The 21,309-nt window shown below is 45.3% G+C and overlaps 1 protein-coding gene across 1 annotated transcript; it reads right to left on the bottom strand.

Moving 5' to 3' along the window:
- Positions 1-5,838: 5,838 nt before the first annotated feature.
- Positions 5,839-17,808, bottom strand: hapln4 (hyaluronan and proteoglycan link protein 4). The gene is made up of 8 exons (XM_060067671.1): positions 17,302-17,808; positions 16,510-16,648; positions 13,043-13,232; positions 12,171-12,343; positions 11,825-11,940; positions 10,380-10,566; positions 7,197-7,651; positions 5,839-7,052 (listed from the first exon to the last, which is right to left on the bottom strand). Exons 1-8 carry the CDS (start codon positions 17,302-17,304, stop codon positions 6,933-6,935), a joined length of 1,383 nt encoding a protein of 460 aa, XP_059923654.1. The 5' UTR covers positions 17,305-17,808; the 3' UTR covers positions 5,839-6,932.
- Between the last annotated feature and the right edge of the window lie 3,501 nt (positions 17,809-21,309).

The following is a 21,309-nucleotide window of genomic DNA, read 5'->3' as shown; positions in this document are numbered from 1 at the left end:
ATCTAAGAACATGTTTGGTTCCTTGCGGATATACTTTTGGCATCACGCAAAACTATATATGATTGTTTGCTTTGTTTGTTTCACTGCACTATTTAAGATTTACTAATCTTAAATACATTTACACACTTTTATGACATATATAATTTGGAGTGTTGAATTGTGTGTGGGTGTGTGTGTTCCAGTATCATTCATCTTAAACATGTAACCCTAGAGATCTTTGTAGAACACCACATTTCACTAAGATAATGGGTCGACATTGGATCAATATACAGAAGCGCCTCTGTAACCCTGGAATATGGGGACGGATCGCGGTACACCACAGACAGTAGGACGATGATGAACGACATAATAAAGACCGAGAGCAGAACTTAGACCAACAAAAAGTGCTTCTCCTTTTTTCCCCGTTTACGTGATGTAAATACTACTCGTGTTTTTTTTTTGTTTTTTTATCCTTTTAAAACTTTGGGTGTACTAATTGCTTAGCCTTTACGGACCATATTAATACAGCCTCTGTAAATATACCTCCCACTCTCCCACCTCCCTCTCCTCTCTCTGTATCTCTCGGTCTCTCCCTTCATCGCTCCGTACTCACCTCTTCCCCTTTTTCTATCCGATGCTCAACGCGACTCTCCCACACGGCTATGGACAGGTTGAAACTGTTCGTTCACTTGGCTGTGAACTTGGCCGCTCAACCTCTTAACATGCCCTTTTCCGCTGTGTGAATCTGGTCCTGACGTTATTTATGTGGTACTTCTTGATGTATGTTCTTATCAATTCCAGTCCTGTCATAGTATTTTATTCTTTATGATACAAATGATCATTAAAGAAAACCTTTGATTGGATCCTTCATCCGGCTGCATTGTAGTCGTTATTTCGTATCCCTGGTGATTCTTTTTTAGATGTTTCGACATTATTAATCATATTTTAATAGTATGTTTTTATGGCCTATTTTAATTGAAGGACATTTTAAACACAAACTTTTCACCTTGGTTGTTAATCATCTATTGTAATGTTCAGTAGACAGGAGAGCATAGAGTGATACCGTGTTTTATCTTTCTGTAAGTACATTTTTAGACAGTTTGGATTACTGTGCATGGCTCTGGAGGTGCAAACAGATGTTAGTGTGCTGGCCCTGAATCGTGATGTCTTACGCAGTGTTACACTGCATGGGAATATCTGCCCGCAACAGACGCTGGAGAACATGAAAGCTAATTCAGAATGCATTTCTATATTGCCTCCTACGAAACAGGAATATATTGTGCGGTTTTAAGTAGTGTCTTAGTCCGCGGTGACAACAAGAACCCAACATATAACGGTGTTGTTGTCTGGGTATTTACCCGGATCTAGTCTTTAGTACTGTTCTACTACTTTAATGGCTTTCTTCAAAAAAGACCTAGAGGAAAACGATTAGATTGTATATAAGATCAACACTTAATCTATATTCAATGACCATCCCTATATTACCACAGCCCTGCTAACTCATTTATTTAATCTTTACATGATCTACTCAATATCGGGAAGCTGCTTTATTTATTCTTCCACGACTGAATCACCTACCAACAGTGAGTTAATTGGGTATCGGAGACTTTCCAAACCAGCCAAACAAACATTAAAAAGTTACGACATTTTCATCCTCACTGCAAAGATAACAAGAAGGTCTCCTTGTTTATAAGCTCTTAATGTCTTCCCCATAGTAAAACTGTTCATGGTCACAAACAATATTACTTCTCCCAATGTATTATTATGATCAATGATGGGCCATCCGTATCCTTTATTCAGTCGTTGGCTTTGTGCCATTATCAGGCACTACAGCCAAGGCTTTCCTCCAACATGAAGGAAGGAGAACCTAGAGATGGAGGAAGGAGGAAGAGGAGGCGAGAAGAAGCTTTAGTGAGCCAGACAAGGCCGACAGCGGGAAGGAGAAGAAAACAAAGCTGGAAGCGGTCCCATGGAATATTTCCTGGCAGTGGTGGGGAAGGGTTTTGACGATACAAGCCCTGTTGGTTTGCACTTGCTAAAGCATCCGGAGATGTAGCACTCCTGCTATACGCCGGCTCAAGGAAGGGAACAGCATGCTGTGATGGATAAAAAACGGATTTCACCCTTCCCCGGAAAAAAACAATTCTGAAAAATATCTGAAATGATGCATTCTCCCCTGTGCGTTCGCTCCTTCTACTCTTGTCATACCAGCCATTGCTTTTGGTGTAAGCAGCAGAGTGTGTTTGTCTCTGCCTCTCCCCGCTTCCCTCAGCTCTCCTTATGGTAACCTCGCATCATTATTTCACAGAGACTCAGCGGCTCCTCACAGGCGGTCTGAATCTGCGGCGTTGGATGACAATCAATCATCCTGGGGTGGATCGTTCTTATTTTCTGTTTAGCATTCGCTCTCTTTCTCCTCTCTCTCTCTTCCTCCTCGCTCTTCTTCCTGTGTTTTGAGTTTCCAACGCCGTACACCCTTGAGATCTCCAGTACCCTAGGCTGGGTATTGGTGTGAAAGAGAAACTTTTTCCCGGCCACTTGAAGACACAACACCAAGCAAGCAATCATCACGGCATGATGCACCAGACCCTCTAGAGATGGTGCGTCATGGGAGGCCCAATCTGTGCATTATGGGATTGTTGGTTGGCGACTCACTGTTATATTGAGAGGACTTAAGGGAGTTGTAGTTCTGTTGAATCTGTAATCAACGTACATATACATTCTGCGAGGCCAATGCAAACGTTTGTTTTGCCGCGTCTCGCATCAGAAATAGCACAGAATTTGCACAGAGTCTGGACCCACTCAATTGACTAACGTTAACTCACTTGTAGGCGGGTGTCTCTTGAAGTTTAAAACTATCGGATCTGCCCAGTGCCACTCTGGATCCGCCTTAACAAATCGCCTATGTTTGGCCGGGAATCACGTTGCGCGCAGGCTGTAAACAGACCAAACGCCGTGCGTGAAGATGTCCGTCAACGAGAGCTGACTTTAACGTCATTGTTCTCAGCCACTCCCTCTGTTCGTTGATTTGGACGGAGAAAACCCACTAACATACCGCAGACCCAGACGTAGTACTGAAGGGAAATTAATATTGAGCGGAAGAACTTAAGCGGGCGGAGCCAGGGCTACATTAGAAACACTTCAAATCCAATAATGTCTTCCCATAGGGACAAATCATTTCCTTAAAAAAAACATCACCACATCCAATGCTCCGATGCTGCCAAAATGGAGGTGGTCACTGTGATGTGATGTTTTTGGCCTTTTCAACTGCAACTTCTATGATGATCAACTTTGCGTTGAAATCTTTAAGAAAAATCTTCTTACTTATCTACATCATCCCCTTGATCACTGAACGCTTAAAATAAGGCCGAGTTCATGCCCTGCATTACAGACATGAAAAGCCTCCGATAGCATATTACGATTCATTCGGCAAGCCGGGCCACTCAATCTAGAACTGTGAAATCATCCTGCGACGGATTCATAATGAGTGTGCAAAGTTCAGAAAGATTATGAAGATTAGGGGAGATCCAACAAGGTACTTAGCATAATCTCAGTTCTACTCTAACACACCAGAGTTGATTTATCCTGCAACCTTGTCGCCTCTTTCCTGCCTGTATCTATGCCTGTTTTCTATGCCTCATACATAAACATACTTATCACACACACACACCCACACACACACACACACACACACACACACACACACACACACACACACACACACACACACACACACACGCCGGGCACGCACGCATACATGAATGTCTGCTAGGAGTTAGACACAAATCGAAATAAATGCATCTTAAACCGATGTATATTTCTTATCTTGCCTGCAGCCAAGCTGTTGAATAACATCACCCCAGTATCTGCGTGCATGGCCGTTATAATGACTCTACTGCAGATGGCATGGCTTCACCCCCTAATAGCTCTATTTACAACTCTGTGTGTTTGTGTTAGTGGGGGTGTGTGTACGTAATGTGTCTGTGTGCATGTGCACAAATGTAAAGTGTTTGTGTGTGTGTGTGTGTGTGTGTTTGTATGCGTGCGCACGTGTGTGCGTAGGCGTGCGGGCGTGCGAGCGTGTATCTGTGCGTGCATATATATATATATATGCGTGTGGGTGTGTACATAGTACACACCTTCTTGGGCCGAACTCGACTCGACTCGGGCGGAGCCGTCGGGAGGGGGGCCCTGGGCGAGGTCTTCACACACCTCCTGTCCTCCCAGCTGTGTGTACTCCGCGTCCAGGGGTCACTGGCGTCCCCGTGGCTGGCTGATGATGCAGAAAGGTGGCTTCGTAAGCAGCTTATACAACACCTCTCCGCCACCAGACAGCATGCCTGGGAGGAAGAAGGCGAGGGTGTCAGCCAGCCACCGATGGTCGTGGATGAGGCCTCGTTTATTTTAAACCTCCTGCTGTTTCGTGCACGTGAGGGACAGGGGGCCAGGCGGCGAGGGTAGGAGTGCTGCAGGCGTAGTGCATGACACAAGAGATCAGAACGGCTCAGAACATTATTAATCATTAGAAATTCTCTGTTGAGGTTTTTGGAAGGCAAATTGACTTCTAAATTCTGTTGACCGGAAGCCTTCATTCCCATTTAGAATAAAAAACGCTCTGCAGCCAATTGCTGCCCATCTTTAACCATCGGCGTGTTGCCTTCTCCTGTGGTGTGAATTCTTTCTTTCTCTTTCTTGCTTTCTTTCTTTCTCTTTCTATCTTCTTTCTTTCTTTCCTCAAGCCTCCTTCCCCCTACCCATTCTCTTGTTTCTCTCTGTGATTACCATGTTGCTTTCAGACTCATGCCCTTCATGTTTTTTTGCTGTTTCTGCTGAGGCTGCCCCCCCCCCCCCCCCCCCCCGCGTGCGTACACGCACACACGCGCACGCACCTACACAAACTATCATGGCGAACACACCTTAGAATTGTTTCATTAACCTTCCACTCTTCTCGAGTGACCCGATCGAATCACCCAGACAGTTCAGTGAGTAAAAGCTGCTTGAACGCCTACCTTCTGATCTGTGAGCCGAGCTCCCCCGTAGAGCCGAGGACGAAGCGCGAGTGAAGGACGTCACGCCTCGCTGCGCTGCTGTTGCGTGTTTTTAACCTGGAGGCTGACGTATGTGACACGTTAAAGTCCGTAGTTCAGGTCCGCGTTTGTCAGTCATTGCCGGGCACTGACAGTTAACAGTTTCAATTAACATTTTCAGTTAACACACTGCTGCCCTGAGCTCCAGGGGGAGACGTCCACGCCATTTGGCCAATTACTCATCTCCTCTAACCAACTGTTTCTAATGCATAATGTCTGGCCCCACCAGCCACTCTCTCCGTCTGAATTATACAAGGAGTTTCAGAGAACACTCAGGGAATCAGGGAGAGATCTTTTTAGGGGCCGGGGGTAATTTCTGAATATATTTCCCCTGGGTACATGTAGGGAATCGGATTGTAGGTATTAATTCTTAACAAAGTCTGGGTCTGATGCAAAACAGGAATTTTTCTTTTTTGTTCAATTAGTTATTTCACTGAGTTTATGGATTTTGTAAATTAAATAGCTACAATCACGGGATGATGGACACATTGAAGTATCGAGATTTTGATTCTTCAAGCATTCCCTAATCACTACCTGTTTCATCTGTGGACTAAACTAATGATGTCTAAAAGAATCATGCATTTCATTCCGGTACCCTGTTGCTATGGCAATGGTGTGATAACTTCTGGTAAATTGGCCAGCAGCCAAAGTATTTTGTGCTCCATATAGCGAGTTCATCACTTAGCATTTCCTCTGCTAAACACTGAAACACATTTGTGCACTTAGTGTCGACGAAATATCCCACAACACAAAAAGATATTGTTTGATAAAATATATTTTTTTATTGACATGGCACATTGTTTCATGGTTGTAATCAACAGTAAACACTCGCACGTTCTGCAATGAAAAGACGAATGAGATTTACTTTTGTTATCATTGTGCTAATTTCTATTTTCTCGTCTAGTGCAGGAAGATAATGCGTAAGGTAATTTAGCAATTATTGCAGCTTGTACGATTTTGTTTATATTTTTGCTTGTGCAGCCCCAGAGATTCCCACTAAACAGAGCACGTGCATGCTTTATAGCCTCATCCAGAGGGATTATTTTAAAATGTGCATATTAACGCTAAAGTGCAAACATCCTAGAGCGAGAGTGGGGGCGAGTCGTGTTTTTTCTCTCCTGGATCAGCTGCTGTTCCGCTTACGTTGTCAGCTCTTAAGTAATGAGGGAACGGGTCGTATCCCAGTATCGCGCTGTGCCAGGAGGTTGCTAACCAAGCGTGTCTGACGGCTGCAGCGAGAGCCCTGGGCGCGGGCCACACTTCAAGGGCGTGCTGGAGCACGTCCATACCCGCGCGGAGGTCCCCCCTCCTCGCTAATCAACGCTCCTCGGTGGCTCCCCGGCGCAGGGGGCTAAACTGTCCAGTGTCCACACGCACGCACTCACAGACACACGCACTCACACGCGCACACTTACTATGTCAATATTCATATTCTGTATAACAATATAGCAATCTATTGTATTGGTTCGTAAACACACACACGCATTGACACACGCGAGCAGGTAAACAAGGACGATAACGACAGGCTCTCTAGTTTGATCTATGCCCGAGTACGCATCAGAAAGCAGCTTAGTATTCCATCTCCCACCGAGCAAAGACACTCATACGTGCAGCCCTATGATGGACGGTCAGGAGATAAAAAGGTAAATCACCCCTAATAAAGACGTCACCCTTAATATGATATGCCCTTGCTTCCCCCCCCCCCCCCCCCCCTCCCTTTCTCCTCCCCTGGCGAATGTGCAAATAAGCTAATCTTGTCTCTGAGTGTGTAGCTTTAAAAGCGATGGAATCCGCCCCTTGCGGCAGTTTTTTGCATTCAAATCAAACATGGACCCCCTCCCACAGCCCCCACCATGCGCCCCCACCCTAAAGCACCATGGTGTTGTTCAGCAGGGAGCTGCTGGTGTTCAGAGTCTTCTGCATGGCTGTCTTCGTCTCCTCTTTCTTCTTCCTCTCCTCCTCCTTTTCCTCCTTCTCCTCCTTCACCTCCATCTCCTCCTTCACCACCCTCCCCTCCTTCTCCTTTCCCTCCTTCTTCTCCTCCTTCACCTCTCTCCCCTCCTGCACCTCCTTCACCTCCCTCCCCTCCTTCTCCTCCTTCACCTCCCTCCCCTCCTTCTCCTCCTTCACCTCCTTCTTCACCTCCTTCACCTCCTTCACCTCCTTTACCTCCTTCTCCTCCTTCACCTCCTTCTCCTCCCTCCCCTCCTTCTCCTCCTTCACCTCCTTCTTCTCCTCCTTCACCTCCCTCCCCTCCTTCTTCCCCCTCCACTCCTCCTTCTCCTCCTTCTCCTCCTCCTTGTTCTTCTGGAAGCAGTACACCCCGTAGAGGCGGAACTTCTTGTCGGGGAAGCCCAGGTGGCGGACCCCGGGGGCGGCCCCCCCGCAGCGGGCGCGGGGGTTGACGATGGGGTAGCGGATGCTGCCGTCGCCCAGCCAGCCCGCCTCGCAGCGGTCCAGCAGCTGCAGCCTCCAGGCGGCGTACAGCTGGCCCACGCGGGCCACCGCCGCGCCGTCGCGCACGCACGCCTTCAGCGCCTCCGCGTAGTTCACCTTCTTGAAGCGCTTCAGGAAGTAGACCCGGCCTGAGGAGGGGGGGAGGAGGGAGGGAGGGGAGAGAGAGAGGAGGTGGAGGGAAGGAGAGAAGAGGAGGAGGAGGGGGGAGAGAGGAGGTGGAGGGAGGGAGGAAGAGGAGGAGGAGGGAGAGAATAGGAGAGAGGGGGAGGAGGGGGGAGAGAAGAGGAGGAGGGGGGAGGAGGGAGGAGAGAGGAGGAGGGAGGAGAGAAGAGGAGGGGGGAGAGAGGAGGAGGAGGGGGAGAGAAGAGGAGGGGGGAGAGAAGAGGAGGAGGGGGGAGAGAGGAGGTGGAGGGAGTGGGGTTTTGATTTAAGCTTTATTGTATTGTTATTTTTCCATTACTGAGATAGTTGTTTTCTCATACTGTTTTATTTGTGTTCTGGTTGTTCAAACAAATAGAGAGAGAGAGAGAGAGAGAGAGAGAGAGAGAGAGAGAGAGAGAGAGAGAGAGAGAGAGAGAGAGAGGGGGGAGAGAGAGGGAGAGAGAGTCATAGAGAGAGAAAGAGAGAGAGAGAGAGAGAGAGAGAGAGAGAGAGAGAGAGAGAGAGAGAGAGAGAGAGAGAGAGAGAGAGAGAGCATGAGTGAGCAGGGAGAGAGAGAGCATGAGTGAGCAGGGAGAGAGACTGAGAGGAAGGGAGAGAGCAGGCAGAGAAGGATCGAGCATAGAGAGAGAGAGAGAGAGAGAGAGAGAGAGAGAGAGAGAGAGAGAGAGACCCACACAAACGGAGAGGGAGAGAGAGGAGTGGACCACTGTGCCAGGCCCTGAGGCAGATATTCTCAGATTTCCCGGACTTTCCCTCGGGGATGTGGTCATCTTATCAAATCAACCACCAACCACCATCTTGGCAGCTAATCAAAAGCGAGCGGGTTTACAGTAGACACTCAAGACCTCAGTAGACCGCTCACTCAATATCGCTGTTAATCAGCACCCATCTTTACATTCACCTTCCCTCCGGGGAGATTTCTTGGGGGAAAAGCAATTTTACTGAAACGGGAAGAATGATGGGTTGAATTGTTTAAGCTGTATTGAGCCCCGGTGTCATTTCTAAGAATAAGGGGCAGCTGTTTTCATCCACCACAACAGCAATGGTGATTATAATAAATTGTCCCTCCACTTCAGCTACCCTATTGATTATTTGCTGTGTTTGTCGCCCGCGGCTGTTTAAGAAGCCCAATTGTGTCTCCTCTGGTGGGTGTTCAGGAGAGCGTCTTCCGGCTGTGCTGGGTTAAGGTGTGGGTCGACGGTGCTGCTGAAACCCCCAGCTCCTAGCCAGCCTTCTCCCCCGTGATTCAGCCACTCGTTGAATTTCCCTGTTACTGGCTGAGAGAAGGTACTGGGCTAACATGCGCAAAATACTTGTGGGGGGGGGGGATGCTAAAATGTTTTTTTTATTTTTTAGGCTCAAGAATAGTTAGCAATCAATTTGCTATTGAAATGTGTTAAAAGATTAAATCGCGATAAATTTTTGTTTAGATGATCCATGAATAAGATGGTGGAGGAAATAAGATAGCAAAATGGGATTTGGTTTGTGTTTTCAGAAATATGGAAATAGTTTTGTTATCGAAATGTGTATAAAGTATATCGATTTTTTATACCCCCAGAGGTGCATACTGTAGTAATCTGTCAACTGTATATTATTTAAAGGCCAGCTAAATTCTTTTCTTGGGCTTTGAGGTTGTAAGGCGTTTAAATTTTTGTGGAGGAATGGTGGTGAATAACTTCAGAGACAAAAGGTATTTTTCTATAGAATCGCCTTAAGCAACAGAGTAGACTCACCTCCACTTTTTGTTTGCCTGGTGACATCAATGACTCGGGGCAAACTTTCATCCCCCATTCCCAAAGCTCAACTAAACTTCCAAACTTAAAAAATATATCTTTTCCGTTTCAGGAACCCCAAAAAAAAAAGAAAAAAAAAAGGTATGTGTGTGAGGGGTGATAGAAAACTCACTCACACACACACACACACACACACACACACACACACACACACACACACACACACACACACACACACACACACACACACACACACACACACACACACACACACACACACACACACACACACACACACACACACACACACACATTTGAAGTGAAAATTCAAATGATGTAATTCAAAGAGCTGGGAGATGAAAGCACGGGGTCCCCACAAGCCCCCAGAGGACTCGGCGGCCCTGTGAGCGGAGCAGAACCAACACACACCGCCACTCCTCCAATGGCCCTGGGCTCCCGACATCAGAGGAGCAGATCTGAAGCCACGGCCCCCGTGCCCCCACGCCTTCCCCCCCAGCCCCCCCCCCCCCCCCCCCCACCCACCCACTGCCCGCCCCCTGCTGTGTCTACAGCCACAGCTGCTTCCGTACTCCATGGTGCGGTCGGGCGGCCCACCCAGCCTCCCACCCACCCACCCACCCACCCACCCCGTCTAACAGCTCTGAAAGAACGTGAGGTTCAGGACGTGCGAGTGTGTCTTCGGCTTCAGCCTTCGGGCTTGCTCTGGACAAATGGTACCGGACATTTAGAAGAAGGGGTTTCAGATCTTTTTCTCACGGATCAAAAGGGATTCCATCACTTCCTGTTGCTCACAGAATTGAGACAATCCCAGTCCCGTGTGTTTTATACGCTCGCCTGCTGTTTCTCAAGGATGGAAACAGACACACACACACGTACACACACACGCACGCACGCACGCACGCACACACGCACTTTCTCCATCCGTCTTTCTCTCTCTCACCGTTGAGGTTGGAGGTGAAGCAGAAGGCGTCATAGCGCTCGTCCTCTTTGTGCCGGTAACCATAGTTACGCACGCCGGCGGGCATGTCTTTGCGGCCGCACTCGTCCCGGGGATTGGAGATGGGATACTGCACCGAGCCGTCCTCCAGCCAGCCTGCGTTGCACCAGTCGAGACCCTCGAGCCAGGCCTGGGGATCCCAAACCCAGGCACCCAGTCTGTCAGCTAGACACACGGTCAGGTGCAGCTCACCTGGTCGAGCGTGTCGTCAACACCACCACGCTAAAGTCACAGTACCCAACGTTTGTGTTCGGCGACGCGACACGACGCAGGTCTTTGCGGCGCTGTGTGCTTTTGTACTTCCGCGTCACGTCGACGTGGACACACGTTCGAGGCCACGAGCAGACGAATTAACGCAGAAAAGTTGGAGTTTGCTCCGTTGTCGATGTGTTGAAGATGCAAAGTATCCATTTGAAAATTATGTTGCAAAATCTGTACTCCTGAAAAGCAGTACAGATTAGCAGTACAGTACTGACAACACAGTGCTTCGATTTCGGCGTGTGCGTTCGTTGGATTTGCATGTCCGGCTGTCAACATCGAAACAAAGTCGATACATCTGAGCCCTGCTTGACCAATCAGCCCTGACTTGACACGTTCCTCTGCAGCGAAGCCTGACGCATTGCGAAGCACTTGGAGGAGTGTACGTCTTTGCCTACTCTTAAGGTTAGCTTTTAGCGTTCTCACCAAAAATGAAGGCTTGGCTCAAAATCCCCACAAAGTCAATTCAAAGACGCCTTTAGAGGCCAATTTTCCGAAGTGATGGTTATCTCGGCCGTGGTTGAAAATGTATTCGCGGAAAGAATCATTGTTGTTCACAAGAGAGCCCATCCTCCTCCATTGTGCTTCAAACCACTCGCCCGAATGTTTTGAAGTTTGTGTGATCAAACTTGTTTACTGGGGCAGGTTTGCTAGCACAAATAACGCGGATCAAATATGTGAACACACAATTAGGTCATGGATTTGAGCAAACCAGGTCAATGACCTAAGAGTGCGCCAAGACGCAGAGTAGCGAGTCGTGGCTCTTCCCTGATCATTACATAAAGTATGTGCAGAACAGAGAAGTGTGATCTGGCCTTGAGGTGTTTGAAAGAAAATAAAAAAAATACTTTTCACACTGAAAGATGTTGCAGATGAAAGGGTCCAGTAAATGGAATATATTTCAAAGCGGACAGACCCACAGTTTACCTCCTATTATAAAAAACTCTTAAGGGAACTACTAGCAAAATAGGAGGCACTGAAATCACAGCACCTTTTACAGGTCATTAGTAGGAATCAGTGGGAGGCATTACAAAGACGTGAAAGGTCATGCTACCCATTATGTTTATGATAATGACCCTGGATCCCCACAAGGTGTTCACGTTGACATCACAGGAAAGACGGCTGCCCACCTTGTGCAGCTGGGAGTGGGAGGCCAGGATGGCGTCCTGCTGTTTGCAGGCATCCTCCGCCTGCTGGTAGTTGAGCTTGTAGCGGCCCACGCGGGGGTAGTAGGGAAACACCACCCCTACGGGATCACAGGAGTATAGCGAATGAAACGCACCCCTTAAAAATAACCGCTTTTTGTCATCCATCTTAATGGAGCGAAGTAGTTGATGAGGTACGGCTCACACAGTGAAACCGGGACTGCACGCGCACGCGCACACGCACACGCACACGCACACGCACACGCACACACACGCACACACACACGCACACACACACACACACGCACACACACACCCGGGTAGTCCTGACCTTCCAGATCGAGGTTAACAAATCCTGTGTCGTCCTCCATGTCGTTGGTGACCTCACACTCGTAGCGGCCGTAGTCGGCCAGCGTGACGTTGTGGATGACGAGCGAGGCGTCGCCGGGCCCCGCCCCCTCCAGGGACACGCGGTCCCGGTACGGGCCGAACACCCGCTGCTGCCTGGGACACACGCGGCGTTATCGTCGTTGCCTCCTCGGGGGCTCTGATGATGATTCACGCCTGATTGTTTTTGATTATCTAAGTGTTTTAATTATACACACATTAAGCAGAGCGTTTAAAAAAATCAAGGGGTTGGGGGGGGGGGGGGGGGGGGGGTTGGAGATTTGTTTGTATGCGTTGGTGTAGAGCCAAACACGACTACAGGCTGAGGAGACACAGTGCTCATGATGATAAAGATTTATTAGAGTCATTATCTCTTGGTTTAGGGGGTTGTTGATAGAGATTCTCTAAAAGTAGCTTTATATTCCTCGGCTGATTCCTCGAAAAAAATATTATTATCATAACAACCAACGCATGATTCTATGACCTCTAGCCAACGAGCTACGACAGCAATTATAGTGATTGAACTGACAAAACAACAACTCGTGACATAAACACCAAATCGTGAAATTATTTGATAGTAAACAGTATTTAGCATTGTGTGTAGCATCTTTTCCTAGCTATTTTTGTTGCATAAACGCAATGGGTTCACCTAACAATTGTTAGTGCTTGGCACTTGGTTCTATGAACATCCTTACTGTACAAACCGTGATAGATTGTTTCTCGTTCTTCTAACAGATGTACTTATTATAAGCTGCTTCGGATAAAAGCGTCTGCTAATCGCCCCGAGAGTCGATTTTAAACATCCAGTTGGCGTACCTTCCCAGGGCCACGTAGACGTCCACAAACTGCAGCGCGTCGGTCACCTTGGTCCACTTGATGCGGACGCGGGAGGGGTCGGTGCTCTCTGGCTCGTGGTGGTACCGGCACGGCAGGGTGATGGAGCCTCCCCGGTGGGTCACCACCTTCCCCGGCGCGGTCTGAACGATGACCGCGCCGGTGTCGTCCTCTGAAAACCAGAAGAGGAGACGGGGATACATCTATAGATGGGTTCATCTGGACGATTTGAAGGAAGGTCTGTGCTTTTGACTAGGTTTTCACTTACATTTACATTTTAATTTAGGGTATTTAGCAGAGGCTTAAAAACAAACAACACTTAAAATGGGAGGTTAACCCATTCCCCTGTACACAAAAAAGGTAGCTAGGATAAGATGCTTTACAATGCTAAATACTATTTTTAAGTGCAAGGACATACAAAACACAATGGAATTGGGGAATATGTAATTATTTGAATTTATTGAAACGTGTCAAAGCTCCATATTTCTTCTCCTTTGAAGTATTCTAAGTACGGACAATTCATGTTCCATACCTTATTAGAATTTGTTTTTGAAATGTATATTCAATTGTGGGGACCTTCAAACATGAACGAACCGAGGAGGAGAAAAGCTTCTACAGTGTATCATTATGACAAAGATACTTAACAGAAGTGTTCTTAATGGAATTCTTGTGAACAGAATGAAAAGCCTGAATAATTGCACGGTTAAATTTTGGGTGAATTTTAAGGGGCACCACAAAGGAATTGCTAGCAAATTGGATTGACGCTGTCAAATATAACACACTATGCCCTTTTATTGTACTGTCACATTAAGCCATGGGCATCAATTAAGCATATTGATGTTTTTTATAACATCAATATGAGAGTGCTTCCTTTTAATGTGCTCAAGTATATAGAGCTCATGACCACATCTAACGTTGCTTTGCCTTCAACAAATCCTTAATCTAAGAGTCTTTGGAGACTAGACAACTGAGTGTGTGTGTGTGCGTGTGCGTGTGCGCGTGTGTGTGTGCAAGTGTGTGCAAGTGTGTGTGTGTGTGTGTGCGTGCCTGCGTGCGTGGATGCACATTTGTGGTCTCTGTGTTTGTGTGTGTGTATTGCTAGTCTAGGGTGACCAGATTTCTAGAATGAAGGACATTCGTAGTTTATATTCAATTTCTAATTAGGGGACCAAGCAGCGAATTTTTCCCTCAAATTCTGTAAAAGTCATACTGCAGCCTATACCGTAAGTAAAAAAACTCTTGAAATGTTCAGGTATGGTTACCAATAACCCTCACTACCCATAGACCCAAATTGTGGTACTGCACCCAAAGGTGGCGCTATTTTTACAAATTATGAACTAGCCTTATTTCTCCTTACTAGATTGACCAGGACTAAAAATTCTTTCATCATATTAATCTCTAAAATCAGATGCATCATTTTACCCCTGGTCTTCTGCTCTAAAAATGCTTACTTTTCCCAAGTTTTCATAGAAAAGCCAAACGTCCACAGTCTCAACCCATTTAGCCTATACCACCATTTTGTTATTGTATAACTACCATACAGCTATCATTAGGTGGTTACCATTAACAGTGCACATTTTCAGATCTGTACTCTTTTAAGAAAGCCCTTAATTCTCCTGTGAAATGTGTGCTTGGAGTTTTCTTGATGTCGTGTGCTTATCAATCGACATTTTTACTATGTGAATGAGGCTTCAGTCAGTTCAGGAATGTCAGTGGCTCAACTGGTGATCCTTAGGTTGAGAGTTCGAATCCTGATTAAAGCATTATGAACAAGCTGAACATGACATTCTGTCATTGCCACTCATTTAAGAAACAACATTAAACAGCACCTGAAATTCATCAGGCAATCAACATTCCGGCTCATTCGTTTCCAAGAATCGGACTGCCAAGACACAGTATGGCATTAAGGGGAACTTCTTCGTTAACCATTTTTCCTTCATTATTAACTCTTTCATATTTATATTTGACCTCAAATGTTTAATTTCCCCGGAATTTCAATTTTTTTTCCAGGTATAGGCTTTGAAAAAAGCCCTTAATTCACTTGAGAAATGTGTGTTTTGAGTTTTCTGGATGTTGTGTGCTTATCAATAGACATTTTGACCATGTGAATGAGGCTGCCGTTCAGGTTTATAAGTGGAACCAATTTCCCTAAATATGACAATTATATGGTGTATTTATATATCTTCCATTAGTGTGTTCTTGACTTTTAATTTTGCTTGGACCCTGTTAATCAGTGCTTGCGGTTATATTATTATTTTTATTTTAATAGAGATGAGAGAGTATATGGCTGGTACATCAGAATGAATCATATTTTTTTTGTTGGCAATAATCTGCAGTATTGAGAGGAATCATGCATTTTCTATTTGTTAAAAACCTAAATCCACGTAAATATACCGTTACTTATGTCTTGCAGTTTTAAACACAACAATGTCTTCCCATAAGGATTTATAATTTCACGAATTTCACGAATTTCACCATTCGTAAACAATGACCTTAAAACTACTACCACCATCATAATAACTAACATTCCAATGCTCCTTTGCTTCCAAAATGGAGGCTGAGATGCCATTCTGCAATGTACAAGCCCTATTAAAGTTGGGCCTTTTTTAATGGTAAATTTAGTATAGTTTAAAAGTTTTGGCCCAATGATTAAGGAAGTTGTGTTTTAAGCTTAGGTAAGCAAGCCAAAAAACCCAGGCCCATTGGATAAGGAATGGTATTGTAAATAGCTTGTTGTTTATGATCGGTCATGCCTGCTTATGGTGTAAAGTGGATCGATAGACCCCCCCCGAGTGGCAAGGTCACATCACAGCCGACAAGACAGACACATTGCTAATTACCAACTGTCTGGAAATTAACATTCATGAGAAAGCTAGAACCTTTGCCATTTAAAAAATCGATTTGTACATTTTATAAATTCTATTATTTTTAAACGGGGGCCATTACGGGGACAGCTCCAGCTGGGGTCAGGCCACCAAAAACGCAGCCAATCCCAGTAACACGGAGCAGTCTAGTCACCCTGTGCCATTCTGCTTATTGGTAGTTGGCTGTAATCTCGGATCCAGAAGTCCTTGTTTCTGAAGTCTGACACGTGGGACTAGTCAAACTGCAGATACTAATTCTGTGTTCCACACATTCAAGAGCTGCCAGGGCTGTGTGATTAAAAGTTGCCTGACTGAGAGAACCCACAATTAGTAAGGACGACACACCCAATTAGACCTCTCTGCTGCATATGTTTTGCACAAGGTGCTTCACCTTAAAGCAATTACAGGGACAACATTGTCCCAGCAAACAGAACTTTGAAATTGCACAGCCATTAAGGCAAAGTGACATGTAGTGACAAATCAATTTAGTTGTCATACAAACTCCAACAATTTAACATGGCTGATTTAGTAATTGATTTCTTGCTGGTTGATTGTTTTTAAGTGAAAGTGAAAGTAGGGACATACCAAGCACGTGCACGGCTCTTCTCCATCCCCTCTCTATCTCCGCTGGCAGGGAGGTCACGCAGAGGGTGAAGTTCAGGATGACACACGTCACGATCAATAGCGCTTTGGCCAAGGACATAGTCAGAGGCAGGTTGGTCATCTGTTGAAAGAGTGTGGTGTTGATATCCTATACCGAAGCCGATAACACAAGTTTCAACAGGGGTTTCTGGGGGAGGGATGAAATGAATGCAGCTAATTCAGATTGTCCTATAATATATCGTAGCCTGCTCATAATGAAATAAAGAAAAAATATCCTTTAGAATATATTTAAATTAAAATCTTTACAGTTGGGGATTGATTTAACAGTGAGAGAGAGAGAGAGAGAGAGAGAGAGAGAGAGAGAGAGAGAGAGAGAGAGAGAGAGAGAGAGAGAGAGAGAGAGAGAGAGAGAGAGAGAGAGAGAAATTAAACATTGCTGCTATTTTTTGCTACCATTGCTTCTATGCTTAGAAATATATATGTTTTTATGGGTGACGAGCGTGGCTAATGAATTGGACTAAATCGTACTGTACATTGTATTTAGTTTGGGGTGCCACGCAGTTATGTTGGGAACATAGGCCCAGTCCTTTCAGACCTATGTTTTGGACGCAGTTTCCACGCACCTTGCACAGATATCCTTCATATAGGCTCCTGTTGACCGCCATCAAATGACTTTATGAGCCTACTAGTCTGACCTGGCGAACTATGTCCGTTAGCATCCAGTCCGATTAATGCGAAAATCAAAGGCTAAAACATTCAGTCACATTGACTTACCATAAACTGTCACCATTAGTTTGTTTAGAAGAAGATAGATAGATGATCCCGGTGTGCGCTGTCTTTACGATTGCAGACTACTATAACGATGAGGGTTTTGCTGTGGTGCTGTTCTCCGTTATCTCGCCCCCCTGTACTTGGCTACTGTCCCATCGCAGTTTCCTCGCAATGCAGGGATTCACTAGTGTCGGTCGGTCCTGCAGTGTGTGTAGCAATGACGTAGCACGATTTCAGCGTGCAGCTGGACAGTGGACAGTGTTGCACTTGTAATTGCAATCAGATGGTTTTATACTGTAGTGTGTTATTCTGCTTTCGTAAGCCTACCATCCACACAGCCATCAAACAAAGAGGCAAATGCGCAAAGTCGTTGTTCAGCTCGCATTGAATATTTTCGTTTTCGTAAATATGGAGATATTGTCGATATTCAATACACACAAGTAACTGTAAATAAGTGCTATTACCAAAATTATCAATAGTATGTGCTATGCTTTATATAATTCTGTGAAGCACCGGAGCGGGTCATCGTGGGGGATTAGCTCAAATGGTAGAGCCCCGCTTAGCATGCGAGAAGTAGCGGGATCGATGCCCGCATCCTCCAATGTTTTTCTCGTCCAGAAAACTTTCAGTTTTTATCACATTGAAGCTACCAACTTCTTTTCACGGTTGCTATTCTGTAACACCTAAACAAAAACAGCTCCATCGTAACCTCAATCCACATATATTACCCGCTCCGTCGTATTTCAACCGTCGATTTAGATGCGCATCTCCTTGTGAAACACAATCCCGTGGGACTGGCAGTGGTAACCGTGGGATTGCCTTGGTAAAGGCCGCGTTTGTCTCTGTCACACACACGCACAATGCATCGCTAGTTTGACAGATGCCCCACTTCAGAGCAAACAAGGTACGGTGGGGGAAATTAATGAGACGGGCCTCTGTCTGTCTGCGTGTTTTCTCTGTCCTCCGTTGTTGTCACGTTGTTCAGATAAGCACCGGGGTAATTACTACCAACACGCTGTTATGGGTGGCGTGCTACCCAGCAGTTTTGAAGCACGCTATTAATTTACTTATTTATTTATTAATGTGAAACATGTAGACGTGGTGGTCACTGTCCCCCATGTAGCCTATAGGGACGGTGCAAACGGGAGGGCAAAGTAAATAGCGATCAATATGACTGCCAGACATTCTGTGGCAGAATATGCAATTGCGGTCCCGCTTAAGTGAAATCATCTCTGTTTAGTCACGCGTTGCATTCAGTGAGTAATTACACAAGGAAACACTATTTGAAATTCCATGTTTACATGCTTCGCGATTTCATTAAAAGGCACTATTAAAACAACATCACAGGATTTTGGGGCTAATTATAAATGGCTGTGGCACAGCGAGCAGACTTTTCTGTAAGTAGTAGCCCGCTTTTTTTGCTTTGCTTTGATTGGGTGCTCCACACAGATGTGCACATCTGTGAATGATCCTTTAACAGAAAGATGCAGAGGGGGTATTAGGGTATAACATAATGTGATGATATTCTACCTATCCTGTTTTAAACACTATGAGATAGATGAGGGGGCATTGGGGGAGAGATATGGAAGCAAGCGGGTGGGGTGTAGGGATGCAGCCATGTCGAGAAAGAGAGGAAAATTTCATATAGTGAGAACTCGAGCACATTACTTATCCAATGTGCCTGTATAAAGTGCTAGCTTTCTGTGAGTACATCGTTGCAAACCGTGGTGGACGAAACCAAGGGGAACGTTAGACAGAAACGGTTGGAGCGTAGCACGGTGTCTTCCCGTTTAAATTGGGGGAAAAAACTCTTTCCGGCGGACGGTATGTTACTGTTCAACAGATACTGTACGTACCAAGGATTGACAGCGCTTGGTAATAAGATACTAGAGCTGTCAGTTAAACGCGTTATTAACGGCGTTAACGCAAACCAATTTTAACGGCGTTACAAAATTTATCGCGCGATTAACGTAATTATTTTATTGTTGTTGTTTTTTTTTTTTTTTTTTTTTGGCTCAAAACGAAGAAGCAGTAGCCTGACTGCTATGTTCAAATTACATTTGTTCAAAGCAGTCGTTTAATTGCACTATAGGCTCTTTTTTTGTATCGTCCTGTTTTGATCAGTATATGCCAATGTTGTTATCAATAAAAAATCATTTGCACAAGGCAAGCCGATGCACTTCACCATGTTGATAAGAGAATTAAAATGAGAAGAATTATGGGACAAAAAAATCAAGGGATATTTAGCATAGAAAAATAATTTGTGATTAATCGCGATTAATCGTGAGTTAACTATGACATTAATGCGATTAATCACGATTAAATATTTTAATCGCTTGACAGCTCATCTCCCACTGCCCACCCACTGCATCGCTGCCCAACACTCCATAACGATAAGTAGCAGTAGCTGAAGTGGATATGGCGGTATCTTTAGCCGTGGCTGTGTGCTGTTCCTTGTTTTTGATAAAGAGACAAGGAACCAACACACACTCATACACAAACTTTGACTCACTTATTCAATGTTGTACGTCCTGGCACGTACACACTTATCGTCGTATGTTGTACGTTCCTGGCACTAACTTACTGAGCATCTGTAGCATATTATCCTAGCTATCTATGTTGGATACAGGGAATGAGTTAAAGATGAACTGAACTGAAATTTGAAGTTTAGTTGATATAACAGATGTATTGTCTGCCTTCTCATTGGTACAATAACTAAAAATGAATGAACTTGCTGAAGGGGATAAAATTGTACGGTGAAAGTGTTACAGGGCGCCGCCATGTTGGATTTCAACAATCAGCTACGCCTCTGGCATGGTAACCTACTCCTACTCTGTGGCTCTAGTAGCCATAGCAGGTAATGAGTCAGGCTCTGAGGCTCGCAGAAATGGCTACGGAAAAGCAAACAACCAGGTCTACAGGAGGATCATCTTATTGCATTGCCCCTGGCTGCAGTAATGAATTATATAGGACCAAGGCAGCTGGGGTAATCATACGTTTCCACAGGCTACCTTTGAATAGGAAACCGGCCCATAATACATGGCTGGCAGCCTTAAAATTGACTAACCCTCCGATAGCCCCTGTCATGTCAATCTCCACAAGCTAGCACTCCGACCATAAAGTGTATAAACTATTACTCTGACGATATCACAGATCTATGTTTCCAAGCTGCTAATTAAACCACGTCTGTAAAAAAAAAGTTCAACAAATGTCCCTTCCTTCTCACCCTGATGTTCGCAGACTAGCCGATTGCTGATGCAGAGGGAGTTAAACTCGAAGAAGTAGTTTCATAGTAAGATGTATCTGTGCAATATCCATCTGTGCAATATCCATCAACATCCACTCGTGAATCCGCCTCGCATCTATGCACATCCGTAGCCTGGTCCTACCAGACCATCGTACTTTAATTTGTACAGAAGTGAAATGAAAATTGAGCGGAAGTAGGTAGGTGGGCGGTGCCAGGCTAGCTCATCCGCGGGTGTATATCCCAAACCATTTTTGTAATAACCATGTTATTAGGCAGATAATAAACCATTCTTTGATAGGTCCATGGTCCCAGGGTGGTTTCAAATAAAACCAGACCTATGCGGTTTCGTGTTAGGATTCGTGTGGACGCCTGAAGCGATGTTAGAGTTGCGTTGAAAGTTACGTTTTTTTTGGTATTATTTCTGTAGCTTTAAATACAGCCCCTTGGTCAATTTAATTGCTAACTGTACATTAAAAAGTATTTCTACTCAATCTAAAAGGTTAAACACTATAGTTGTTTAACCTTTTAAATTAAAAAGTTCAAGTCGAGAAGGAGATAGTAGCCTTTATTCTACTTCATCTAAGAATGCTCGATTCTGATTGGCTGGGAGGGGTGCATTAATCCGGCATATTGCCCGCTGACTTGTCGGTTCTACTTGCTGCTGACTGAGCACAGTAGATCAATACACCGCTTGTATCGTTTTCTATCACATACATTTCCAACATGAGGTCCATAGTAAAAATAAACCAAGGAGTGCATGTTTG

Source organism: Gadus macrocephalus, chromosome 12 (genome assembly GCF_031168955.1).
Source record: "Gadus macrocephalus chromosome 12, ASM3116895v1".
NCBI classification, from domain to species: Eukaryota; Metazoa; Chordata; class Actinopteri; order Gadiformes; family Gadidae; genus Gadus; species Gadus macrocephalus.
Note: the sequence above shows the minus strand (reverse complement) of the source record. Positions and strands in the feature narration are given on the sequence as shown.

Excerpts from the sequence above, each read along its gene's own strand:
- hapln4 (XM_060067671.1), bottom strand. Across the intron at positions 11,941-12,170 it reads TGTTAACCTCGATCTGGAAG|GGGTGGTGTTTCCCTACTAC; the intron begins GTCAGGACTACC and ends GTGATCCCGTAG. Across the intron at positions 10,567-11,824 it reads CCCACTCCCAGCTGCACAAG|GCCTGGCTCGAGGGTCTCGA; the intron begins GTGGGCAGCCGT and ends TGGGATCCCCAG.